General features: G+C 45.9%; 1 protein-coding gene and 1 pseudogene across 6 annotated transcripts in view; both read right to left on the reverse strand.

Annotated features, from left to right (window-relative positions):
• PLEKHG2 (pleckstrin homology and RhoGEF domain containing G2) overlaps window positions 1-27,755 on the reverse strand; it is a 65,029-nt gene that overhangs the window by 25,674 nt on the left and 11,600 nt on the right. For 4 of the 6 annotated variants that reach the window (XM_061597134.1, XM_061597135.1, XM_061597132.1 and 1 more), the window contains 7 exons: window positions 17,553-17,626; window positions 16,085-16,521; window positions 12,729-12,829; window positions 6,604-6,670; window positions 3,424-3,470; window positions 1,888-2,038; window positions 616-747 (listed from right to left, as the gene is read on the reverse strand). In XM_061597134.1, the coding sequence (XP_061453118.1) occupies window positions 616-747; window positions 1,888-2,038; window positions 3,424-3,470; window positions 6,604-6,670; window positions 12,729-12,829; window positions 16,085-16,521; window positions 17,553-17,601 (984 nt within the window). In that variant the 5' untranslated portion in view covers window positions 17,602-17,626. The remainder of the gene's footprint in view (window positions 1-615; window positions 748-1,887; window positions 2,039-3,423; window positions 3,471-6,603; window positions 6,671-12,728; window positions 12,830-16,084; window positions 16,522-17,552; window positions 17,627-27,755) is intronic. The other 2 variants (XM_061597133.1, XM_061597137.1) reach the window with 2 other exon arrangements.
• Window positions 13,670-13,788, reverse strand: LOC133371053 (5S ribosomal RNA; annotated as a pseudogene).

The following is a 27,755-nucleotide window of genomic DNA, read 5'->3' on the forward strand; positions in this document are numbered from 1 at the left end:
CATGCTAAAATGCCTGGGAGAAGAGGAAAGTCTTGACCTGGCGCCGAAAAGATAACAGTGTTGGCGCCAGGCGCACCTTGTCAAACAGATCATTCCATAATTTGGGGGGCACCACTGAGAAGGCCCTCTCCCTTGTCACCTTCCTCCCAGCTTCCCTCGGAGTAGGCACCCAGAGGAGGGCCTTGGATGTTGAGCGTAGTGTACAGGTGGGTTTGTGAGTAGAACTAACATTACGCAGGAACAAAGGAAAATTCCTTATACTGAGTCAGACCATTGGGTCCATCTAGCTCAGTGCTGCCGACACTGACAGGCAGAGGCTCTCCAGGGTTTTAGGCAGGAGTCTCTCCCAGTCTTACCTGGAGATGCCATTGGGGATTAAACCTCTGCACCCCTACAGTTGCTTACATTTCACTGAACATGACTTCCAGTGATCAGTCTGCAGTACCCTTCATGGCTCTTTTTCCCTCCCCTAATAATGGCAGAAGAAATTATGCAAAACAAGCATGCCTACATACACGGCATAATTTATGCTGGGAAGAGAATTTGGGCACCCACTGCCACATGTCAACGCCGCGGCTGCAGAATTCAGATGCCTTGGCTGTGCAGTCCCCATACCTGCAGCCGGGTGGCGTGTTCCTGCTTGCGCTTCATGTCGTTGATATACCAGGCCACGGCCGTCATGGTGATGCTCGCTTCTTCCACCGCTTCATAGCCAGGACTGCTCTTGTCATAATGTTTTGCTAGCTCCTGGGGAGGAAGGGCGAGTTGAGGGGAGTGTGCAGAATGGAGATGCTGATTCAGAAGGCAAAGGGATCTGCAAAGCTGTGATCGCACCACAAGGAACTTCCTACAAATATGTCTTGGCAGTGGTTTCCAAACTTTTTTAAAGAAAATTATTTATTTATTTATTATTTGATTTATATCCTGCCCTTCCTCCCAGCAGGAGCCCAGGGCGGCAAACAAAAGCACTAAAACCCACTTTAAAACATCATAAAACCAGAGTTTAAAATACATTAAAACAAAACATCTTTAAAAACATATTTTTTAAAAAGCTTTGAAGAGATCTTAAAAAAAGGTTAATTGGTTTTTAAAAAAGGTCTTAAAACGTATTAAAAAGCAATTCCAACACAGACACAGACTGGGATGCGGTCTCAAATTCAAAGGCTTGTTGAAAGAGGAAGGACTTCAATAGGCGCCGAAAAGATAACAGAGATGGTGCCTGTCTAACATTTAATTAGATTAAATATTAATATTTTTCCCCATGGGCCACTTGGCAATTGCTGAGGGACCACTTAATGATTTTTCTGCCTGTTGTAGCAGTGCGTCATGCTAGATGCTGCTTGATTTTTAATTGTATTTTTACAGACAGGCTGTGGACCACGTGAATGGTGCTAGCAGACCACTGGTGGCCCATGGTTCACAGTTTGGGAACCTCTAGTTTAGAGTAAACAATGTGGCATTTCTAGTCCTCATGCAAAAGCATTATTATGCATGGGGGGCTATGCCCCCGTGCTCACTCCACTTGCTCAGTTCCTAATATTCTTTGGGGAAAGCCATGTGCTTTGACTGTGCTTTGAATGGAGGGTGTGTATGCAGCCTTGGAAAGAAGTCCCACTGAGTTCAATTAACACAAGGAGACATACTTCTGAGTAAACATGCCTAGGACTATGCAGTAAATTGCCTTTGTTTGGACAGGCAAGTGATCTTGGTGAGTCCCCAAGGGGAGGTCTGAGGGTACCAGAGTGAGGACCCCAGGTGCAGAACGTTGCAAAAGAGTCACAATCCCAGAGTAGAAAACCTAAAGAGCAGTTCAAAATCCTCCTCCTCCTCCTCACCTTCTTACATCTCCCCATACCCTAGAAAGGCCCAACAGGCGCCATGCCTGACCTGCAGCAGCAGATGGTACTTGAGGATCCGTTGGACAGGCTTCAGGAGGTATGTCTCCAGGGGCAGCAAGTGAGACAGTGTGGCTTGTCTTTCACGGAAGAACTTGGCCAGGGATTCGTTCTCCATGCATTCCCGCAGCACCGAGACAGAGCTTGGGGAGGGAAGAATGGAAGGAGAGATGTTTGTTTTTTCTCAAAAACACACACACCTGTGAGGGGGCAGAAAAGAAGGGAACATATGGGGGGGGCGTGGGGGTACCATGAAGTAGCTTCCCCACCAGTCTGAGATTTTTCTAGGCAGTTGTAGCAACTTTCAACAGCTTTCACTTTTAAAGGGGGAAATGGAAGTTTCTAGTCCTCAGGGATGTAACAAAAGAGGAAAGACTACTCCTGAACATATAGAGAGTGCAGAGCTGCAGACTGTTGATGTGAAAGGTGCTACTAGTGGTAGGGGCAAATAAATCTGCAAGACATCTAGATGTACCAAGGAGGTTTAGAGTGGCATGCCCCATTCCCCATCCCATATTCTTGTCTCACACCCCTGTTTTTCCTGATTTTTAGGGTTGTTTATTGCTTCCTCAGGCTGCTTGCATGGTATAGTAGTCTGAAAAAGCTCTGCTTAAGACAGCAAGCTCAAATTGCAGGCTTTGTCACTTTGCGTATGTTGACAAAAAGCTGGGAAGAAGCCTTTGCCTATGCTGAAAACAAAAGCTGGGAAAGGCTGTTTAATTAGACAAAACAGACAGGGAATGCTGTATTCCCAGCCCTGGCTAGCACAAATCCAAGGCCATTGAGGTATAAACAAAGGGCAGAGACGTGAGATTCAAGTAAACTGGCCACTGGGAAAGATAAAAATCTCACAGGCATAGGTGCCACCTGTGCCCCATCCCAGAGGGTCTTTTTGGTATAAATAAAGGGCCCTTGATCTGGGAAGATAAGCCTCTACACCGGCCTGAAGGGAAGGGCGGTGCGGTGTGAATCGAAACAGGGCCATAAAGAAGATCTCTCTGCTGTTGCTGAGGATTCCAACAGGAAAAAGGAGAATGTAAGATCTGTGCTCATCATTAGCAGCTTTAAGTGTTTTACTGCCTGCCTGCCAAAAAATAACAGCTTTGCTTCAATAAAGCACTAACTTTTCCTTCTTCACAAGTGTGTCTCATGGTCTTTGAGATCCTGAACTTTCTTGCCTCTGGCAAACCTACCTTTGGCAAAACACTAGTGAAGAAGAAAACAAAAAAAATGTGGCCCCGTCCCTTCCCACAGAGCTTGAGGCCCATAATAACGGAAGAAGCCGGGAAGGTGGAAAGGGCAGGACAGGCAAATGAGGAGTGCAGACTGGTAGAAGAGGGACAAGTGGATGAGGAGGAGCAAATATAAGAGCGATCTGGACAAGGTTTTTCTGAAGAACTGAATCCTAAAGAGGGGAATGAGAGTTATAGGCTTGGGGACCACTTCTCTTTCAAGGGGATTTTAGTAGAAAGGAGTGATAGGGACCAAAGGTGCGCTGAGTAGGGGCAGGCTGGAAATTCATACTTACTTGGGATAGTTCATGCAGTACAAGGTGTAGATATCAAACTCTTCACTCTGCAAGAGTTAATTGAACAACCTTACAGTGTACTGAAGTGCATCAAGGTTATTTCTTTAGCTGCCAAAGGACTTACACTGTAGCTTTACTTGAGTTATAGGGACTTCATGCCCATTCTCACTGCCCTGCACAATGTTTTGCTGGAAACTATCCTAGCTTCAGAAGAAGTTGGGGCAAGGCAGCTCTGAAGTTCCTGAATTAAAGAGTGAAAGCCAAACCAAACCAGCATTTTTAATTCTGTGAAACCATAAAGGATACGGGATACAATTATCTGACTCTCCTGGACAGACTGGTCAGTTATCTACTGGAGAATACGTCTGTTTATTTGCTGACAAAGTTTTCCACTGTAAAGCCCTGAAGATAGCTTACAAATCCAATTAAAACACTATAAAACACCAGCCAAAGCGAAAACCAACCGAAACATTAATTTAAAAAAAATGAAGTGGAAGAGCAGTGCTGTTATGAGCAAAAAGAAAAAAAGGGGGTGAGAAAGTGGATTGATCTCCGTTAAGAACCAAAGGAGAGTTCTGCAGGATCAGGCCAAAGGCCCAATTAGGCCAGCATCCTGTTCTTACAGCAGCTAACCAGATGCCGCGACAACAGCACTCTCCCCTCCTGCGGTTTCCAGCAACTGGCATTCCGAAGTATTCTGCCTCCGACAAGGGAGGAAGACCATAGCCATGGTGGCTAGTGGTCACTGACAGCCATGCCCTCCATAAATTTTGCTAATCCCCAGAAGGGCTTTGGGCCTGATCCAGCAGTGCTCTTCTTACTTGCTCAATAGCCATTTGGCAGACCTCTCCTCCTCCATGAATTTGTCTAATCCCATTTAAACACCATCTAATGTGGCCTCAAGCCTGACACCATCTTGTGGGAGGGATTCAATCACATAGCAGCAATTTAGGTTTATGTAACTGAAGTGGATTAAAAAGCACTAGTGCAACAAATGCCCTTTTAAGAAAAAGACCCTGACATTTTTGCGGTTCGAAAAGTGGCAGGGAAATGTGCTAAAAGGTGTAGGGTAATGATTGATCGATAGGAAGATGAATAACAGGGCTGTGCACAGATCCACCTATCCGTTCCGTGGCTCCAATCCGGAGGAGGAGGCGTCAGGCCGACCTGCCCTGGGCCAGCCTGGGGACTACCCACCCTGGCTCACAGACACTCCCCAAAACGTTTGGGGAGCAGGGCTCATGTTTAATTAGGGTAACCCCTCCCCAATTAAACACAGCAATAGCATCCTGCAGGAGGGAGTGATCCTGGGAGATGCTGTTTTGTAAAGAGCTTTCCTTGCAAAACAGCACCCATGCCGACAAACAGGGATTGCTGCCTCTGCTCATCAGGTAGGAAGGAGAGCTGCACCTGCCTCTTCTGCCTGCCTGATGCCCCGCCGCCTGACAGCCCCGGGTCACCCTGGGTCATCAAATCTGACCCATAGCGATCTGTCACTGTCAGGACGCAACCCAGCTGAAGCCCGAAAACGTCCGAATGGGCCCAGTTTGGCTCAGCCAAATCCTGTGCACAGCCCTTTTCTATAACAACTGCACAAATGAATCAGGATGAGCACTCGTCGTTATATAACCTCCCTGTAAACAAATCTGAATGAATACTCAGTCAAGAGTGGACATTGTATAACCTCCACATAAGCTTTGCACAAGCAAATCAGGATGAATGCTCAAGAAAAACAGGTTGTCTGGACTCTGGAGGAGCCCTAGGCTAGCAGGCATCCCAGAGGTTGGTCCTTTGGATATCCTGCCTCCAGAGCATTTAAGGGCTTTGTGTGTTAGAACCAGCACTTGCATCCAGGAACAAAATGCATCTTGAAATATTGGGGAAATATGACTCTCTGTGCTTAGTCCCAATTAACAACTTGGCTACCCTGTTCTGGACACTTTTCCAAACAAACTAAGGGATGTCCAGAAGTTGGCAGAGGTCAGCCCAGAGCTTGGAAGTAACTAGCTACAAGTAACGAATTACTTGTAATTCATTACTCTTCTGAGTAATGAGTGGGGAATTCCTTTACATTTTGATTGTAATAGAACTAGGAGTAATTTTACTACTTTTGTGGAGTAATTGTAACATTTCCAGCATTACTTTTGGGGGGGGATTTGTGGATGAAAATCATGTGCCTCAAACTGGGATTCTGTGCAGCGTCACTCTTCCCTCATGCTCTGTGGATGGGTAGGAGGCGACGAGGGAGGAGGCGGAGAGTGAGATGGAGTGGAGTGGAGAAAACAATTATTTAAAGAAACGGATAGTGGTGGTGAAGAATGGAGTGGAGGGAAAAAGGAGCCAGAGGTGAAGAACATGGATAAAGGAGGAGAAGGAGGCAGCAGCAGAATGGAGATAAAGAACTGTGGAGGTGAAAGATTACGACGTGGGGTGTGTGTGTGTGTGTGTGTGTGTGTGTGTGTGTGTGTGTGTGTGTGTGTGTGTGTGTGTGTGTGTGTGTGTGTGTGTGTGTGAGAGAGAGAGAGAGAGAGAGAGAGAGAGAGAGAGAATAATGTGTTTGCACTTGGCACACAAAGTGGCCTCCACCATCCTCTCTGGCTACTGTGCTGCATTTGCAGTATTTTAACCTTTTTGCATCTCAGGGGAAAATGTTTGCTTGAGTGAGTGCCCCTGAATTGGTGGCAGGGCAGGGTCTGGGAGGTGGTTAAGTGAGAGAGATTATGCTGTCTGTCTGAGTGGGGGGGGTTGCACTTGGTTTGATGTGCCAAAGATCTGGGTAGTGGCTTCAGCCTCCCTCCCCACCTCCCTTACCAGCGGAGAGACCACCATTGCTATCTTATGAATAAAAATAATTATTCTACTACCTCTGCATGTGTTTGTTTATTTTTAATGTTGTTTTAGGCTACTTAGATGTGCAGCAGCCAAGGCCAGCACCTTGTAGGCATTTTTTAAAGTAACTGAAATGTAATTGTAGTGGTTACTTTGGAGGAAAAATAAAGTAATCAGTTACTTTCAGAGCAATTGTAACGGTAATTACTACTTTTTTGGGCCATGTAACTGTAACTGTAATTTATTACTTTTTAAAAGTAATTTTCCAAGCTCTGGGTCAGCCTATTAAAAAGGAATTGAAATGGTATGGCAGAGCACAGAGGTGGGAGCAGAATGAAGAGAAATACTTACCCTTTGAACAAAGCACTCGGCAACAGCATCGGCACTGGGGTTGCGCTCCATGTCTTCCAGCAGTTCGCTGCTCAGGGAACAGAAACATCTCAATGTAAAGAAGATTTCTCATGACATTTTGTCAGCTCCTGACCTCCCCTGTCATCAACCCCGCCTTGCCCATGTAACAATACTGGACTACCTTACAGGATTGTCGTATGAACTGCTGCCCTACTGCAGGCAAAGCACTTCGAGCATGTAGGTGAGCTTATAGGCAAGCACTTTGTAAACACAGAATTATTATCATCGTTAATTGCACACTAAGAAACTCAGCGGCAACAGGCTCACTTTCAGCAACTTGCAGGGACTTTATTTCCTTTGTTAATCAGGAAGGCGGTGAGACGCAAGTCCCAGCCAGATATACTCAGATAAGGGACTTCTAATAGCTTCATTCAAATTTGTAACAGCAATCCGGAGTTGGAAGACGCTACTTATGGGGATAGTCCCCAAGATGACCTAAATCAGTGGTTCCCAACCTTTATGAGTACAGGACCCTTGGCAACCTCAAAATTTTTTGCAACCCCCCCATGCTAATTGTTGTAATTTTAGTCAATTTTAATTGAAAAAATACATAAAGAAGCATTAAATGTCACTTTTTATTCATCACAAAACCAAATGCAATGATGATGATATTTATTACATCAGCACTCGGCTCAGGAGGCTCCATATGACAATAAGAATGATAATATGTTTACCAGACAGAATGTCAACAAGTGAAGCTTGTATTTCTATACTAGAAAAGGCTTAATTTAATTTCTGTTCAATTTCTGCCTGCCACACAGCTGTTAAAGGCACAAGAGCCCTGCTCTCCCCCAATGCCAACCCTAAACCATGCAAAGAACTCAAGTTAATAGTGAAAACAACAAAATTTGGGCACCTTTACATAATTTAAAATATTTTAAAAGCATACTTAAAATGAACGAACTGTATAAAAACACACTCAAAACACACCTTGATAAACAGCAACAGAAATATACTGAGCGTGTTCAATTTCACATTTAAAAGCTTACTTTGAAATGGAAACAGACAACCTTCAGGTCGATCCCGACTTATGGCGACCCCATGAACAGGGTTTTCATGGTAAGCGGTATTCCGAGGGTGTTTCCCATTGCCTCCCTCTGAGGTTGAGAGGCAGTGACTGGCCCAAGGTCACCCAGTGAGCTTCATGGCTGTGTGGGGATTCAAACCCTGGTCTCCCAGGTCGTAGTCCAGCACCTTAACCATTACACCACACTGGCTCTCTAACATGCAGGATGAAAAGTGGAAATGGACTGCCTTCAAGTCAATCCCATGAATAGGGTGTTCATGGTAAGCGGTATTCAGAGGGGGTTTCCCATTGCCTTCCTCTGAGGCTGAGAGGCAGTGACTGGCCCAAGGTCACCCAGGGAGCTTCATGGCTGTGCAGCGACACGATGGGAATGGAGATGTTCCTTTTCTTGAAGGGGTTAACAGTGCCACGTCATAAGTAGGGTTGGGTTACTTTTGTGCAGAAAACTATCCAATCAGCTCTGTCCCTCCAACCTTCCCCACACACTTCATCCATGTCCCCCACTGGGCTTTGCTTAAGTTCTTAAACAGACCCAGATGGGAAAGCAGGTTGGATGACAGAGATATTGGCAGGGAACCAGCTTCACAAAAGATAGAAAAAATCAGCAGGAGATGGAGTGAGGGAAGGCGAAAGAGGAGAGGGGTTGGGGTGAGAAACTTATTTTTAAAAGCCTGTTAGCCAAGAACCCCTGTTGGTGAATAATGTTTCTTCACCTTTAACGCCTGTCGTCTACAGTAGGTCGCAAGGATCGTCCTTTCTTTATGGGGAATAATACATATATTTTTAAATTGGGCTTTTCAATGTCTACATTTCAAATGTCCTCTAGGAACACATTTGAGGTTATGCATCCATTTTAATACACAGGAAAACTGAGTCACAGAGGCCCTATTTTGGCTAGGGCAAGTGGCTAATTCAAGCTGTTAAATGGGCACTTTCCTGAAAACTGCTTGTGGGCAATCAAGAGGGGTTTTTTTGTAAACCAGAGGAATTTCTTCCTTTTTCTCCCCCTTTATATATGCCTCAAATGATTTCTATTGGGATATATGGACAGCCAAGCCAGTAAAAAGAGTTCTGGGCTTGTAACATTAACGCAACACTGTTTGCAAGCCTTCTGGACTAAACTGAGATGTGTCAGATTCTGGCCTGACTGTAGCATTCCACCTTCTCTTACCTGAAAGAACAAGGCCTGTATGAATGGGAGCTGGTTGCAGTTACTCAGATGCAAAAGAGACACACTTTTTGCATGCCCAGAGGCACACCTTACATGCTCTAGTCCTGAATCTTTGCACTCACAACAAATTCTGGGGCTGATCCAGATTAAGCGATGGTTAGGACCAATAAGTTAGTGAATTGGCACGGGAGAAGACAGAATTAGAGAAAGCACACCATGAATCCAGTGGTGATGGAAATACTTGCTGGACCTAATCAGACGCTTGCTCGCTCTCTCCTTCACATGTAAAGTCTGGTATTAGGGCACCAGGGCATCCAGGAGGTAGAGATGAGGAAGCACCTTGACACTTCTCTTTTGGAAATGGAGGATCAACACCCCACCCCATCTTACAGGCACCTTGGATCAAGGTGCGACAGTATCCTTCCTATGGGGACAATTCTCCTCTGAACCCATGCACTCGGGTCTATCTCAGATCTCCATCCCCTCCAAAACACACTCCCCCTTTTTTAAGCCCCTCATCACCACCACAAGCCCTGCTCAAGTTACAGCTTCAGCAAATTCCAAAGCTAAAAGCATTTCCTCTTTGAGAAACCCTCCCTCTTTCTCTACCATGCTAATTGCTGCAAAAAAAACCCCAGCAGCACACTGATCCTGGATTGCACAGAGCCTGGGACAATCTGTGGCTAAATACTCAATGGAGGGGAGGCCTGCACCAGGGCCAGTTTAAAACGTGTGTGGCTTCCTTGGCACAGCTCCCTTATTATCTTGTGTACGAGGATACACTTTCCCTGCTTCCCAATGGACCATTGCGAATCAAGAGTAGGTTTAGAAAACTGGCAAGTACAAGCAAGTTGCGGAAATTAAGGCAGTTAAGGGCGGTAAGTTCAATTGTTGGTCTAGTCAAGGTCCACGATAATGCAGGAGGAAGAGAAATGAATGAGAGCCAGTGTGGTGTAGTGGTTCAGGTGCTGGACTACGACCTGGGAGACCAGGGTTCGAATCCCCACCCAGCCACGAAGCTCACTGGGTGACCTTGGGCCAGTCACTGCCTCTCAGCCTCAGAGGGAGGCAATGGGAAACCCCCTCTGAATACCGCTTCCCATGCAAACCCTGTTCATGGGGTCGCCATAAGTCGGGATCGACTTGAAGGCAGTCCAAGAGAAATGAATATATACAGATTCATCTTTCATGATTGTGCGTGCACAGACAAGATCACACTCCTATACTCTGTGGCTTATACATGCACGAATGTTATTACTGTTGCTGCTGTTGTTGTTTAAGTTTGTTAGTCACTTGTCTCCAAGTGACTTACAACTCTGTTAAAAAAAGCAAATAAATATATTATACCATAAATACAACACAACAAAACCGCAACAACCCCCACAAGAACTTAGGACTGAAATGTTTACTCGGTTAATTGGTTAGATGAGCCAAACGTATGTGATGAATCCCACAAGAAAACATTCCACTGGAGGCGATAGGAACCATCTATGGCAGGGCTAGGGAGCCTTTGGCCCTCCAGATGTCACTGAACTACAACTCCCATCAGCCCCAGCAACGGCTGGAGGGCCAAAGGTTCCACACACCTGTTCTATGGTGTCTGACCTGCAATGGCTCGTTTACACATTCCAGCCACCAGTTGTTGCTACACATGTGGCTCCCATAGAAGGCCACCCACTTGGATGGCTTTAAAAGAGGATTAGACAAATTCATGAAGGCTATCAATGGCTACTAGCCATGATGGCCATGACGGTAGGAGGCAGTATGCTTCTACACACCGGTTGCTGGAAATTGCAGGAAAGGAGAGTGCACTTGTGTGCATGTCCTGCCTGTGGGCCTCTCATAGAGATCCGGTTGACCACTGTGGGAACAGGATGCTGGACTTGATGGGGCCACAGGCTCGACCAAGCAGCAAGGCTCTTCTTATGTGCTTATGATGCATATGACACAAACAGAGCTGGGCAAAGTTACCTTTTTGAACTACAACTCCCATCAGCCCCAGCCAGCATGGCCACTGGATTGGGCTGATGGGAGTTGTAGTTCAAAAAAGTAATTTTGCCAAGCTCTGGGCACAAGTGAATCAGCCCTGTGATAATTGATCTGGACTATTCACCACCCTCTGGTTCCATATTCACCATCACTAGAGTAGATCAGAATCCCTGGTTCACCCATCAACATGCACTGAGCATGTTTGCGTGTGTGTGTGGGTCTGCTATTTTCAGCTAGCCAAACAGTCATTAGAGTAGGAGGGTGGATGGTGTTAAGGTAACTCATCAGATATTCAAATGATGACCAGCCAAAGGCTTGTTCAGGGGCAGAATATTCCTTCTGTTGCTGATGCTCAGGCTGTGAGTGCCTGAGCCAGAATGGAACCACCTAAGGCAAGAGGGAGGGGCATCAAACAGGCTCAGGGGAACAGTTTTCATAAACAGTTCCTAATTTTTATTTTAGAAAAAACAACAATAACAGAGGGAGAAACCCCCCCCCCAAAAAAAAACAGCCCAATGAAGCTGAATGCTCAGTGGCCACAGAATGCTGACAACATAGCCAGGGGAGGGAAGGGTCAGAAAATCCGATGGGAGGGGTAATGGAATGGCTGGAATCCTGAACAAGGAGTGCTTCATGCTGCAACATTTTATTGCAGGGCCCCCACTTCTATTGCTGGATGCTGGTGATAAAGAAGAGGGGAAGGCCATCCTGTAGATGGCAAGGAGAGTTGCTAGGGGCCCCTCCAAACTGGTGTATTCTGCAACATGCCATTGACACAATAATAGTGCATCATTGGTGGATTAAAAATGGACCATCCACACATTATTCCGCTTTATTAGTTGTTCTGTGATGTTTCCTGAATGACACCACACTATTGCCATACGGAGGGGCACTCTTCCACTACAGCACAAGAAGAGTGAGGCAAACAGCAGCCATCACCTGGAATGTTTGTGGCATGAAAAGTTGCAGGATTTCAGCAGGAAGCTACGGGGCAGCCACCGGCTGGAAATGAAGCACTGTGTCCACCCCTACTTTTCTGCAGACACAAACAGGATTGAAAACAGGGTCACGTATAACTGCCTCAATACCATTGTAAGCACAAGCCACCACGGATGCAGAATAAAAAGGATGTCTGAAGGGGCCCTAGGCTCATAATTAACTCAGAGTACAAGAGTGTCTTATCTGCTGATGTACCAAGACCTGTACATTGGTCAGCATTTAAAAATCCAGAAGAAGTAAATTAAAGCGATAAACGTAGGGTCAGTTACTTCTAAAGACTTCTACCACTCCCTTGCACCGACAATTGTACAATCTCTAAAATGAGTAATGGTGTAGTAGTTAGGGTGTCAGACTAGGACCCGGGAGGGCAGGGTTCAAATCCCCAATCAGCCGTGAAGCTGACTTGGGGCCAGTCGCTGCCTCTCAGCGTTGCTGTTAGTATAAAATGAGGAGACAGTGAACTATGTGCACCGCCTTGAGCTCTTTGGGGGGAAGGTGTGTTATAAATGCTAATTAGAAACAAACGAACAAATCTGTAAAGGTACCATCTGGTATATGTGGGAAAAGCTGCAGCAATAAGAGCACCTATATGCATATGTGGTGGAGAAGACGATAAGTAAATGGCAAAAATAAAACAATCTCAGGAACTATTGGTCACGAATCTTACCTGTAATAGAGCTTAATGTTGGCATGAGGTTCTTTTGGGATTGCCTCCCTTAACTCACCTCTCCCTTACGAATGTCAGCACACAGAGAAGCCACGGGGCCTCAGCCGATGGTCTTCAAGTGCAGACAGATTATGGGGTAATTTGTTCTCATTCTGCTGGCCCCAAACCCCTGCTCCTTCCCAGGCCAGGTGCGAGGAAGGGCCACCACTCACCTGTTAAACTCGTAAATGTCTTCTATGTTGCAAAACAAGGTGCTGACTTGTTCTGGTTTGAGCGGCAGCTGCCCACAGTCAATGATGCACCCAAGGTAATCCTGTGGTGGGGGCGAGGGGGGAGAAATCAGCCACATGGATACCTCGTGACTATCATACCCCCACCCACCCACAGCAGCATAACTGAGCCTTTCATAGCCTGCCACCCTCCAGATGTTTTGGACTATAACTCCCAACAGCCCCAGCCAGTGCTGGCTAGGGCTGATGGGAGTTGTAGTCCAAAATATCTGGAGGGCACCAGGTTGGTGAAGGCTGAAACTAGAGGACTGTGATAGCTTCTTTCTATCTCAATTGTACAATTCTGAATGGCGTGTAGGAACAGCTTTTTTTTCAGTCTGTCTCATGATGCGAGAACCGGAAATCTAAGTTTGTGCCATTAATGTGGATTAAAGTGCTCCGTTATCCTAGCACAACAAATCCTCTCTTTACAAATCCCTGGACTTTTTGCAGTTTGGAAAGTGATGGGGAAATGCACTGGAAATGTGGGATGGATGAATGATTAATGGGAAGACATGTAAACACCCCACAGGCGAATCAGGATGACTGCTTATTGTCATGTAACCTCAGTGCAAAGAAATCAGAATGAACGCTCCATAAAGACCAGACATCTTCTAAATCTAAGCACTGCATAAGCTTTGTTAAAGCAAATCAGGTCAGGTCAGCTGGAGTCTTTAGGAGAGCCAGCTCTTCATTGTTGGAAACAGTATCGATGGGCCTTTGGTCTGACCCAGTGGGTCTCTTGTAATTTTAAGGTTTGTTGTTGTCGTTATATGCCTTCAAGTCGATTACGACTTATGGCGACCCTACGAATCTTTCTCTCTTTTTTGGATATCTTCATAGGGTTTTCATGGTAAGAGATATTCAGAGGCGGCCTTCCTCTAAGCCTACGGCAGCCGGGATTCCCAGGCAGTCTCCCATCCAAGTACTAATCAGGCCTGACCCTGCTTAGCTTCCGAGATCAGACGAGATTGGGCGTGTTCAGGGTAGTATGGCCATAGCTATTTTAAGTTTATTTGCTTTAAATTAAATTTGCTATACTAATTGTTCTGTTTTCTACAGTGTTTACAATTTGTAAGATGTTTGAAAATTGTTATTGCATTTGCCCTTGCAGTTTACTCTCGCTCCCATCATGAGGGGAGGCAGAGAGTGACTGGCCCATGATCCCACCAGACAACCTCACAAGTTTATTATTTATTGAATTTATATCCTGCACCTCATCCTGAAAGAGCCCAGGGAGGCAAACATATCAACAAAACAATTTAACAACGAAAAAAGAAAAGCATCCTAAAACCCAGTTCCAGCTAAAAACATTCTTTTGTTGTCGAGAGAACAGAAAATGGGAAAAGACTATGAATACCGATATGAGCCTGTGTGGTGTAGTGGTCAGAGTGTCAGACCAGGCCTGGGAGACCAGGGTTCACATCCCCAATTGGCCATGAAGCTCAGTGGATGACCTTGGGCCGGTTACTGTCTCTCAGCTTAACCTACCTCACAGGGTCATTGAGAGGATAAACTGGGGAGGAGGGGAACCATGTTTCTATGCCACCTTGAGCTCCTTAGAGGAAAGATGGGAGCTCCAAACTCCGGGAAGGAAAGATGGCATGGAAACAAAATAATCTTGGCAGATATGAAATGGAGAAATGGTGTCACACCCAAAGTGTACGATGTCACTTGTGAATGGGACAGATGGGTGTTGGGAATTTAGGGAGCCTAGACAATAACAGGAGGGTGGCCTGGCAGGGCTTTTTTTAGAGGAAGAGAAAAAGCCAACTCTGCAGCCAGCCAGACCCTTGTCTGCTTTGCTCTCCTCGTTTAGTGGTCCCAGGAGAGGCGAAAGAATTTCAGAAACTCCAGAACAGTAAAGGAAAGCAGGTTGTGGTGGAAGAGGCATGATGGGAGATGGCGAAGAGCTGTCTCCTACCGTTGCTTCCACTTTCAAGGGCTCCAGAGTCAAAGCCTGATTGCAAATTCAGTGTTGCTCAGGGACGGGGAGCTAAGTGCAGTGGACAGAGCAATATCGTACAGCTCATCTATGCGAAGGGGGGAGAAGCATATGGTACAAACCCCTCCTAGGACTGTACCACTTCAAGACACTGGCTTGATATGGGGAGGGGCATGCCTGAATGCTCATCCAAGCAAGAAAAAACTCACAGTGCACAAAAAATTCTTGCACATTGAAGGTGAGAATAGCACCTTTCTCTATAACACTGGAGAATGCAGGGAGCCCTTTGCATGGGGGCAATATTTAAATATGCATTTCCCAACTGCTGTGGGTGGAAGAACCCACTTCCCCACTGGGCTTCGCCCTCCAGGGTCAGAGCCTCCTTCTTTGCATCCCAGGTTGAAGCGAAGCGGGTGTGCAAGAACACGAGGCTTGTGTGAACCAATACACAACCAGACCTTAAAGCACCCAGCCCAGGCTTCAGCTGAAGAATTTAAGAAGAGCCCAGCTGGATCAAACTAAAGCATCCTCCGCCAGCCAGCACGGCCAGGCTCCCATCTGCCCCTGCACCATATGGCTATGGGGCTGATGGGAGTTGTAGTCCAAAACATCTGGAGGGCACCAGGCTGGGGAAGGCTGGACTAAAGGCCACTCTGACCCAGCATCAGGTGCCTTGCCAAATGCCTCCAGAAAGCTCTCAAAAGGGGCACTAAGGCAACAGCATTCACCTGCTGTTTTAAGGAATGGGTTAGCTTGAGGCACACTGCAGTTATGGAGGCCTCTTGTTGCAACCCTCTGTAAAAATCACAGCTAGATTGGAAAACATCTGTTCATCCTTTCTCAGATATTAAAACAAAGAACCACCCAACCAATTTATGTCGCTGCAGTAGGCCCAAATGCAAACACTGAATTTTAAGCGCCACAGAGGTGTGTGTGTGGGTGCACAAGGACGCACACAAATCCAAACAGCGTGCATGAGAAATGTTCAGCTGCGGAAGTTAACTCCTGCTGTGCTGAAGAGTAAAATGCAAAGATACCATGTGAGGAAAGGAATGACTCTCTTGAGACTGTGGATTTTGAAAGAAACACTGAACGGGCAGGGACTTGTGTATAACAGTGGCACCTGCTGGGCTTCTGAGAACAGCACCATCAGCATGCTACGGAGTTGACAGTGTGCTGGACCGGGTCCAAATCTGCATAGCCATTAGGCCAACTAAGCCTGGTACTCTTTCACCTGAAGCTACCTTACAGGGTTGTTGTTGTGGTTGCAAAACAAGCCCCTTGGAACAAAGGCAGGACTGAAGTGCACAAGCGAGCCGCCCAGGCAGCCTTCATGCTGCCGTTACTTTCTTACCTCCACGATGCTCCTGAGGTCCCTCACATAGGACTGTTCTGTTTCCACAATCTCCAGCACTACCCGGTCCAGATGAGAGAGTTTCCCCCGACGTTCTTTGGCTCTCCCTGGACTCGGTGACCAGCCGTAGTGCTGCTTGGAACTGGCCTGGCCTTCCCCTGCCCCGTCCAGAAGCGCCACCGGCGTGAGATCCAGGCTGATGTCGCTGCCATTCTGGTGTGGGTAAGGTGGGGGGCAGCCCCCCAGCCCGCTGTTGCTGCCGAAGGCGCTCTGGCTGTCCTGCAAGGAGGCGGACGAGGCCGAGGAGCTGAGGCTGACGGGGCGGTCGCTGTCCGAACACACGGTGTTCATGGAGGTGCAGCTCCCCAAAATGGGGTCGGAGGCCATGTTGGAGCCAATCCCACTCAGCGAGGAGACAGAGGAAGGCCTGGGTGCTGCTGGAGGCCCGGCAGGCGGAGAAGGGAAAGATCAGCCAAGTTCAAAAACAAATTCACCCACTTATTCCCCCCTCCCTGAAAGGGGCACCCACCACCCCACACATCTCTGGGCAGTCATCATTTGATGAACCCGTCCGATGGGGTGCTGGCCCCATGGATCTCTTTTCTCCCCAGCCCACCGCGCCCCGCCAAGCCCTCTGCGTTTACCTTCCCCCTCCCTGGGCTTCTCTGTCCTTAAAAACATCGCTCCCTTTGCCTCTTCAACATCCTTTTGTGGCTTTTCTCCCCCCCTTCTCACCTTTTGAAGCTGTGGTTTCCCTTGCAATGCATTCTGGGAGGAGAGGCAGTTGTGCGAAGAGGAAGAAAAGGCCGCACACCTTCTCCGCTCGCCCCCTCCTCCCCTCCATACCATAATCTTACATCTAAAGCTTTTGCAGCTTGCAAGGATGGGGGGAGGCAGCGAGGGGAGGGAGGCAGGAAGCAAGGTTTGTGCAAAAGGCTGAAGAGCTAACTTTGAGAGTGAAACTGCATTTAAACCTTCACAATCGGAGGACCTTGTCCTGGACTTGACTTTCCAGACACAAATCTTTGATGAGGCAGCCTGGCACCCTCCAGATGTTTTGGACTACAACTCCCATCAGCCCCAGCCTGCAGGCTGGGGCTGATGGGAGTTGTAGTCCAAACATCTGGAGGGCGCCAAGGCTATCCAATAGGTATGGGAGCTGCATAGCTCGGAAGTCAATATTGGTGGCTTTCCCATCTATGTGCGTACATGTGTGTCTTTCCTCTTCTCCCAGGCATTTTAGCATGTGTTTTTAAATTGTTTTAAATTTTTAAATTGTGTTTTAAATTCGTGTATTTGTTTTTAATGTTTTTAGTTGCTGTAAACTGCCCAGAGAGCTTCGGCTATGGGGCGGTATATAAATACACTAAATAAATAAATAAATAAGTGTGTGTGTGTGTGTGTGTGTGTGTGTGTGTGTGTGTGTGTGAGAGTGAGAGAGAGAGAGAGAGAGAGAGAGAGTACTGACCTGCCTTGCCGCCTTTCTTGGTGCTACCCCTGCGGGCTCCCTCGGGCATGTTGATGTGGTCTCCGGCACCCGTCCTACAAGGAAGGGACACTTGAAAAAAGGACCCTGTCCAGAAGAACTCTGTTAAGGTAGAAATGCACTCCCTGTTCTGCCAATTCCAGTGCATCTCCACCTCTCTCTTCTGAAAATGGGGGTACACGACGCTAGTTAAACCCTGCCCCATTTTTAGTGTAAAACCTAACGGGACCGGCTCCAGTGTTGGTCTTTTGTTTTTTTTGTTTTAGTTCAGCTTCAAAGAGATTTCACGACTGCTGGGCAGATCGACCCATTCTCCCTCCAGGTGTGGCCAGTGGAAACGCTTTGCTTTGGCAATTAGTGTGTTCACAGCCGTAAGATCATACATGGGTGGGTTTATACATCAGTTGGAATGGTCCACACTCAAGGGCAACAGCAATGTTATGTTTTGGTGGGAATGCAATGAAAGAGGCCTTTAATTGGCACCTCTGGTGGACCTGTCAGCTGTAAAAGCATTTTGGGAGCAAGCAGTTGTTGAGATTAGTGCTGTCACAGGTCATAGAGTGGCGCTAGATCCCAAGTGATGTTGATTGTCCATATTTGATGGTAAACCCTTTGGATTGTACCAACCTAGTTATTTCACAGGGATGGAAAGATGCTTCATCAATTACATTAGAGAAATGGTACAAAAAAGCTTTATTTATCATAGTTCCTGAGAAACTCATTGTTTGTGCACCTTAAAAGGACAAGTAGAACCAGAAGATTATGCAGCAGCATGGTGGAATTTTATATTGGCTATGAATAATCAGCCTTTTTGGTCTCTTACACGCTCTAGATGTTAATTTCTTTGGAGAAAATTGCAATAATTGGTGCATGTTTATATCATTTATTTAATACAATTCTGTCATTTGTTCTGATTTTATATTTTTCTGGTTTGAATTTAGACACTATGTATTTGCTTTTTCCTTCTTAATAGTATTATTATCATTATTGTAGTAGTTGTTGTTAAAAGGGCAAATCTTGCCTCTTTTCTCTACCAGGGTGGGACACTCACCCATGCCTTCACAGCATCCTATTCTCAGCCAACACATTTCCTATGAAGTTATCCTGCGCATTTCCAGGCATGCAATTGTATGCCCTTAATCTTTTCAGGTTAAGGATCCCTTATTTAGCCTCATCCTGCAGCAGGGAAAGGCTATAGCTCAGTGGCAGAGCCATCTACCTTGCATGCAGAAGGTCCCCTCTTCAATCCCTGGCATTTCTGTGTAGGGCTGGGAAAGACCCCTGCCTGAAATCTTGGACAGTCACTGCAGGTCAGTATAGACATCACTGGGTCAGACAGACCAATGGTCTAACTCAGTTAAAGCCAGCTTCCTCTGTGTTCCCTATGACGGTACAAGCATATCAATATGCCACAGACTTAAACTGGCTTAATAGCCCTTCCCTTTCCCCCTGGGAATTGTAGTTCTGCAAAGTGGAACTGAGAGGTGGGGGTGGGGAGGGATCTCTACCAGAGCAGCGTATCAGCGCAACTACCTGTCCCTAGATACTCTGGGAGAAACCACGAGAGTTCAACTGATTTTAAAAAGCAATAAAGGTTTGCAACGCAGGTGTCCTCTAGGACAGCCTTCCCCAATCTGGTGCCTTGCAGATGTTTTGGACTACAACTCCCACCAGCCCCCAATGGATTTTTTGAGGTTAGGGAAGTGACAGGGAACTGCACTGAAAAGTGTGGGATGAAAGGATGATTAATGGGAAGTAGGGATGGGTGAGAATTTCAATTCTGTTCACATTTCAAGCAGAATTTATCAAATTCGCACTTTCTGAAACAATATGAGAACCGAACATAGACGTCCTTCAAAATTCACATTTATTAGAATTTTGTGATGCAGTTTGCCAAGCAAGCAATATTTACCAAAATGCATCTATTACAGGAAAGTGTGCATAAAAATGAATATATGAGTCAAAATAAGATGCAAAAATGCATTATATGATGAGAAACGGTTTGCAGAACTGTGTATCTTTGTCAAAACTGCTTACAAATGTGTTTATTAGGAGAAATTTGCATTAAAATTTTCCATTAATATACACATATGCAATTTTGTATTTTTTGCAATTTTGTCTAATACACACATTTTTGCAAACCAGTTTTCCTTCATATAATGAATTTTGTATGCTATTTTCACTAGTATAGGCATTTTATGCACACTTTCTACCCTAGCATATGGTTTTTGTACACATTACTTGGCTAAAGAACTGCAATGCAAAATTCTGAGAAGTGCAAATTCCAAAGGATGACTGTATTTCAGTTCTTATATCGTTTCAGAAAGTATGAATTTGGGTAGATTTGCCTTTAAATGTGAACTGAATTGAATTTATTCCCCATCCCTACCCACAGGACAACATCACAATAATATAGGTCAGGAACCCCCAGAAAGTCATGATCTGAGTCTCAGATTCCTGCTAGATACACTGAAGGGAAACTTATGACCTGAACAGCAAACTAAAATAACCAACAGCAAGGGAACCATTTCGCCAATTATCACCAATAGTTCTGATCATTCACACTTTGATGTGCAATTAACTTGTGGAATTCACTTCCTCATGATACGGTGATGGTGACTGGAGCCCCTGATGTAATTTCATTTACTCTTAAGTCTTGTATGCAGTGTGTGTGTTAGCCCACATCCACACACTCCCTGAGCTGCTATTGGCCATGGAAAGGGAAACTTACAGGGTTAAGTCCTTCGATGACTTTTACAAAACTAAATCCATGGATGGCTTTTCAAAATAAATAAAGAGTCGTTTAGAGCTGCCTTCCCCAACCTGCTGCCCCCCATCTGGCTGGGGCTGATGACAGTCCAAAGCAGCAGAAAGTCACCAGGGTGAGGAGGGCTGGCAGACAAATATATAAGTCTGTTAGCCATGCTGGACTGGGAATGAGTCTTCCATTTCATGCTGCGCTTGTGGGCTTCCCAGAATGGTGGGCTAGAGGGAACTGTGGCCTGATCCGACGGAGATGCTCTTGTGTTTCCACTAGTAGCTGAAGTTGGCAAGGGGCCCTAGCTCAGTGGCAGAGCACCTGCCTTGTATGCAGAAGGTCCCAGGTCAGGTCAGATCCCCAGCAGCGTCTCCAGGTAGGGCTGGGGATGTCTCCTTCCTGAAACCCTGGAGAGTCACGGTCAATTGGCATAGCTCAGTGACAGCGCTTCTGGGTTGCATGCGGAAGATCGCCAGTGCAATCCCACCCTTACTCCTGAATCTCCCAGCAGGGCAGGGACAGAGCCATGCCTAAAAGCCTGGAGAGCCACTACTAGCCAGTGAGTGATATGAATCAGTGGGGCAACTCTGTATGAGATAGTTTCCTATGTTCCTAGGCTCCTATCAGCTTTGGTATCCCAGGCAAAAACCCTCTCTCTCTCTCTCTCTCTCTCTCTCTCTCTCTCTGACTGGCGGTTCTTGGCTAAACCAGCAGCTCCTTGGATTGCCTCAGATCATCCTCCCCCCCACACCAAGGCCTTTGTTCCCAAGGCCTGTCCCTGGAAGTCTTGTAAAAACCATCGTGGGCTGGGTAAACCAAGGGGATGCGTCACTCCATCCTGGAGAGAAGAGAGCAAAAGGTCGCCCAGTCTGGGAAACAATGAATTCATTCAAGAGAGGCGGCAGGTCAGGGTGAAAAGCAGAGCCCTCCGACATCCCCCCTCCCAATCCCATATGAGCACTGTTAACCATGCCTTGGGGAAAGGCAAGGGGGCAGAACGTGGAAGGAAAGCTGGAGCCTGGAAGCAGAAGGAAAGAGGAGGACTGGGCAAAGGGGATGCTACGTAAGCGATGCCCTGGGGGACTGGGCGCATGGCAACCCTTCCTCCGCTCATGTCTGTCAAGACTTAATTTGGGTATGATCCCTATTGCAATAGGCTGTGTTGTTTTATTTATTTATTTGGGACCACTTAGATCAGCCTTCCCCAATGCTGGTGCCCTCCAGGTGTTTTGGACTATAGCTCTCATCAGCCACAGCCAGCATGGCCTTTGCCAAGCTGGTAGCCCCCAAATGTTTTGGCCTACAGCTCCCATCAGCCCCAGCTTGGGGAAGGTTGGCTTAGATCATTTACTAGAACAGGCCATTTGAAGAGGCTGGACACCATTGAGATCCGCCCTGTAACCCATTTTCAATGCAAGCACTCAGTGCTGGAAGAAGCAAAGCAACAGTAAAAGCAACAACAGCCAAGCATCTCCCTCTGAGCATCTGCAGAGAGCATTCCCAGCAAGAGTGGATGACTGCATCCCTCCCTCGTACATTTGGGATTGGGTCACAAGGCTGCTCAGCCAGAGGACAACAGTACATCTTTTTGTAACTGTACATCCTTTTTTTTAGAAATTAAGTTTTTGCTCCTCACAACGCTGGACACTCCTTTGTTACAAGGGGAGCTGGGTTAAGGTCCCGGATACATGACTGAGCCACCTTAGAGACTCTCCTAGAGTACCCACTGATTTGGCAAGTGACAACACATGAAGTCTGGCTGGCAACTGATACTCACTTAGGAAACTGCTCAGGATGCCAACCATTTGGGGGGCCTCTAGGTCAAACTATCATCATCACCATCATTCTAAAACGAGATGAGGCAATCATAAAAATGACCACGTCATATTTGAGTTCTTGATTTTAAAGGAAGCAAAAGCTAAAAGTAGCCATACGTGTACCCTAAGTTTAACTCAAAACAATGGTAAGTAAGGTTCCATGGCAAGTGACCCTAATGAGGAAAGGAGTCCAAGATGGGTGGGAGTTTCTAAAAGAGGAAATTCTAACAGCACAATGGCAAACAATCCCATCAAGGAAAAAAGGGGGAAGACAGCAGAAGAAGCCAGTGTGGCTTCACAGAAAGCTTAGAGATGACCTGAAAACAAAAAAGGGCACATACAGGAAGTAGAAGGAAGGCCAGGCCACAAAGGCTAAAGCTGAGAATGAGCTGAGGTTAGCGATGGATGGTAAAAGCAACGAAAAAGCTTTCTTCAGGTGCATCCATAGTAAAAGGCAGAGAAAAGAAATGGTGGTACAGCTACTCAATGAGAATGGCAAAATGATAACAGATGACAAAGAAAAGGTAGAAGTGCTCAATTCCTACTTTGGCTCAGTCTTTTCCCAAAAGAAAGTCTATGCCCCTCCTGGCAAATGTGAAGTTGAAGAGGCAGGATTGCAGCTTGAGACTGATAGACAAATGGTCAAGGAATACCTAATCACTTTGAATGAATTCAACTCCCCATAGCCCGATGAACTGCATCCTAGAGTATTGAAGGAACTGGCTGAAGAACCAAAATCATGGAGGATGGGTGAAGTGCCGGATGACTGGTGAAGGGCTAATAGTGCCCCTATCTTCAAAAAGGGCAAAAAGGAGGAACCTGGGAACTACAGACTAGTCAGCCTGACATGGATCCCTGGGAAAATTCTGGAGCAGTTTATAAAGAGGTCAGTATGTAAGCACTTTGAAAACAATGCAGTGATTCCTAGAGGCCAACATGGATTTGTTCCAGACTAATCTTATCTTATATTTTGATTGGGGAATCTTCCTAGTAGACTGTGGGAATGCTGTGGACATAATATATCTTGACTTCAGCTTTTGACAAAGTGCCCCATGCTATTCTGATTAGCAAGCTAGATAAATGTGGTCTGGATGGAATAACTATTAGGTGGATCTACAGTTGGCTACAGAATCATACTCAAATTTATTTATTTATTTATTTATTTATTTATGTCATTTCTATACCGCTTTATATTATTTGGAAAACAAATCTCAAAGCGGTTTACAACCTAGATTAAAACATTGAACAAAACATCACAAAATATTAAAAGAAAACATTACAAATTCAAGCCAAATATAAAAAACACATTCAAAACAGCATAATTATCAGAAAAATAAAAGTATTCTCTTAAACATAAACATTATGAGTTAAGAATCAAATACAAAATACAAACTCCCAAAACAGCATCATTAGTTAATTAATTAAAACAACTATACTAGGAGCTACACCCCCCCAATAATCCCTCCCAAATATGTCAACAGTCCTCCATGTCTAAATCCCACTCTGATTCATTCCCACAAACCATACTTCTCCAGCCAAACCACCATAAGGAACAAACACTTAGGCTACAAAAATACATAGCATCCAACGCAACCACTCCCTCCCCGTCTCTCACCCAGGTAAGTCCATACTCAATACCAGTTCAGTTTCTCATACTAAGTGGTATTGGGCATCTCTGAAGCATACAAAAACATGACAACCCACTCTGGGCCGCACATGCACAATTCAACTATAAACCAATAATACAACATCACACTCTCTCTCTCTCTACTGGATAATACATTCAACGGTACAATATTAAAGGGGGTGATGCCCTCATGGAGACCCCAAAAGTTCTGCATTGCAGCAACCTTCATAGCTCATCTGGGCTGGGCGCAGTCAATTAGCAGCAGGTGTTTCCACTCTCCTCCTCTGGAATTAGCAATAGCGCCCTGACTCCCAAAGTCTTATTTTTTCCCTGCTGTTCACTTGGAGTAAGACCTATTGAAAACAATCACTTCTGGACTGCACTGTTAAGGAACTGGGGGATAAATGAATCTAATGTTTATCAATGGTTCCTTCTCAAAGCGTGGGGAGGTAATGAATGGGGTACTACAGGGCTCGGTTCTGGGCCCAGTGCTCTTCAACATTTTTATTGACTTGGATGAGGAGGTGCAGGGAATGCTTATCAAATCTGCAGATGATACAGAATTGGGAGGGATGGCTAATATCCTGGAGGACAGATACAAAATTCAAAGTGATCTTGATAGGCTGGAGCATTGGGCTGAAAACAACAGAATGAAATTTAACAGGGCTAATTGAAAGTTCTACACCTAGGAAAAAGAAACCAAGTACACAGTTATAAGATGGGGGATACTTGGCTGTAAAAACGACAACTGCTATTTTAGGTTACATTAACAGAAGTCTAGTATTCAAATCACGTGAAGTATTAGTTCCCCTCTATACGGCACTGCTTAGGCCTCATCTTGAGTACTGAATCCAGTTCTGGACACCCCACTTTAAGAAGAGTGCAGACAAACTGGAATGGGTTCAGAGAGGAGGGCAACGAGGATGATCAGGGGACTGGAAACAAAGCCCTATGAGGAGAGACTGAAAAAACTGGGCATGTTTAGCCTGCAGAAGAGAAGACTGAGGGGAGATATGACAGCACTTTTCAAGTACTTGAAAGGTTGCCACACAGAGGAGGGCCAGGTTCTCTTCTCGATCGTCCCAGAGTGCAGGACACAGAATAATGGGCTCAAGTTGCAGGAAGCCAGATTTAGACTGAACATCAGGAAAAACTTCCAAACTGTTAGAGCGGTATGACAATGGAACCCATGACCTAGGGAGGTGGTGGGCTCTCCCAACACTGGAAACATTCAAGAGGCATTCTTATCAGGTATGCTTTAAGTGGGATTCCTGCATTGAGCAGGGGGGTTGGACTCAATGGCCTTACAGGCCCCGTCCAACTCTACCATGCTATGATATGAACCTTTTTTCCCCCAGAGGAAAAAGAGTGACCAGGCGAAGACATTTCCCTGTAATTCTGGTGCAGAGGCATGTTAGAAAGTGAAATTAAGGTGCAACTACATTACAGTTCAATGGAAGAATGTTCTCTCTAGTCTGTCCTATCTCCCCCCTTTTAATGGAATCTCAAATCCACTGCCCGATCAGCCCTCACTGTAGGGCTGCCCTGTCCATCTGTGTCAATCATTCGCCACTCTAGCGGTTATAGCACACTGTCTCTTGCGCAAGCATTGATAATTCTATGTAGAAGTATAGCAACTAACCTGGTGCTCTTGAGATGTTTTGGACTACAAATCCCATCAGCACCGGCCAATATAGTCATATGATGCTGAGGATTATGGGAGCAGAGCTGTGCTGGCTGGAGCTGATGGGAGTTGTAGCCCAAAACATTTGGAGGACACCCGGATGGTGAAGGCTGCTTTACGTTAGTTGTCTGATACCAGCTAGCTGCCACAACTACTCTTTGGCTGAGTGCTTATTTTAGAGAAAAGGCTCTTGAACCGCAAATATCAGCACCACAGCTTTGGACCAACACAGCAGAAGGAAAAAGATTCTATACATATTTAGTGACACTCTCTTAATGATAAAAACATAAAAAAAATGTTGAAGGGGGGAGGGAAACCTTTCACTCAAATTCAGTGCTGCTTTGCAGACCTCAAAGACATGCTACCACAACTATCACCTTTCTAATAAATGCATATGGCCAAAGACACTTCTTAAGATGCTGTGCTTGTTTTAGCAGATGGTGTGATATTTGAGTTTTTGTTAATGCTTCTGTTTTGAAGTTACTGCAGAACAGCAATCCTAACCCCTGAACCACACTGCTGGCAGGGGTTAGGCTTCAGCGGAGGTCTCCGATTGCTGCACTTTGCTGGGCTCTGCTGCCCCACCGCTGTGGAAGCCCCCAATGTGCCAGCAGAAAGAGTGGTGGAGTGCACGCTACCGCTTGTGAAGCTCCTGCCGGCAGTATTTATTTATTTTATTAACTACCACTTGATTGTAACAAAACCTCTAAGCGGTGTAAGTCACCAGTGTAAGGCTTCAAAATGGGCATTTGGGGGGCAGACCAGGGCCAGTGAAGGATCCACTAGATCTGAAGCTGCCCCAGTTCTTGGAGAGGGTGCAAAATGCGTGAAAAGCTCCCCCCCCACACACACTTCTGCCCTAGCAGCAGGGTTGCAGATGCAGTGGGGAATCTGCCTCTCCTGGGGAGGGAAGGGGCTCCCCACCTCAGTTTGGGATTGCTCCCTAAGTGTTTATCTTACTCTCACATGAACTGCTTTGCAAGTAGTGAAATCAGCAGGCTAGTGATTTAAATAATATAAATTATACCTCCATGTACACATTAGAGGCCAGCTATGTCTTCCTAACATGGAAAATAGATTCTTAGTTTCCTTGGGACCCCTTCTCGCTCAACTCCTTAGCCCTCATCATTCCCACTTCCAACTCTACCTCACAAATAACACACACACACAGAGAGAGACAGAGAGGGAGAGAGAGATATTCTATGAGAAGCTTTCCCCAACAATTAAAGCTAACCATTCCTATTATTTTGTGGCATCTGCACTGTTTTGTCAACATTCTATTGCTGTCACTTGCACTCAGAGCAGAGAATGTTTATGCATGTTCAATCTAAAGCATTACAGCAACTCAGCCATTGGCTGGCTGAGAGGAAGCAGAATTCTCAGTCAACCACTGTGACAAGCCACAGCTAGGCTGCAGTATCATAAGTGAAGGTATAGCACTCTCTACTACTGAACTCAATTGGGGAATGCCAACCGAAATGCAGCAAAAAAGGGACCACTGAGAAAAAAGAGGGAGGTACTGGCATACTGAGAGGAACTCTGAGATTTGCAAAAGTACAAGAAATATTCAAAAAGCTGAAAGGGAGCAGCTCCCACAAAACAGCCCAGCCAGCATGCTCAATAGCCACAGAATGAGGGTTAGAAAAGAAAAAATGAGGTTGGGGGAAAATGGAATGGAGTATCCTGAAGGAGGGTATGACTGGGTGGCTGGCTAGAACCCTGAATAGAAACACTCCCTATTCATTAAATGGTGAGGATATTCTGCAACATTTTGTTGCAGGTGCAACTTGCTTTATCTGTTTCTTGAAAGCAACAAGTTTCTCAAGCTTGCTACACTTTTGCAACATTTGGGGGCATTTCCAGACTGTTTGCTATTTTTTGGTGGGATTCAATCACATAATGGCAAATTCAGGTTGATTTGGAGCACTTGCCCAACAAATCCACTCTGCCACCCCCAACCCTCCACCAGACTTTTTGCAATACGGAAAGTGTGGGAATATGCTCTGGAAAGCGTGGGGAAACACTTCTTTGATGCAACAGTCATCTTACCTCCCCATAAATGAATGAAAATGCATGCCCAGTAAATAGCTGCTGTTGTTTAACCTTCCTGCAAACAAATCTAGATGAGTAAACAAGTTGTCTGGAAGTGACCTTCGGTGGTCCTAATAAAGGTATTGCCCAGTTATGGATTTTTGGAGGTTCCTCAAGTATGTGTGAACGACCCTGTCCCAGATGAAATCCTTTGTTCATTGGTGGATCCTTAAGTCAGTTTACCCAATTACTTAAGGTTCGGCACTGG

Source organism: Rhineura floridana, chromosome 15 (genome assembly GCF_030035675.1).
Source record: "Rhineura floridana isolate rRhiFlo1 chromosome 15, rRhiFlo1.hap2, whole genome shotgun sequence".
In the NCBI taxonomy this organism is placed as follows: Eukaryota; Metazoa; Chordata; class Lepidosauria; order Squamata; family Rhineuridae; genus Rhineura; species Rhineura floridana.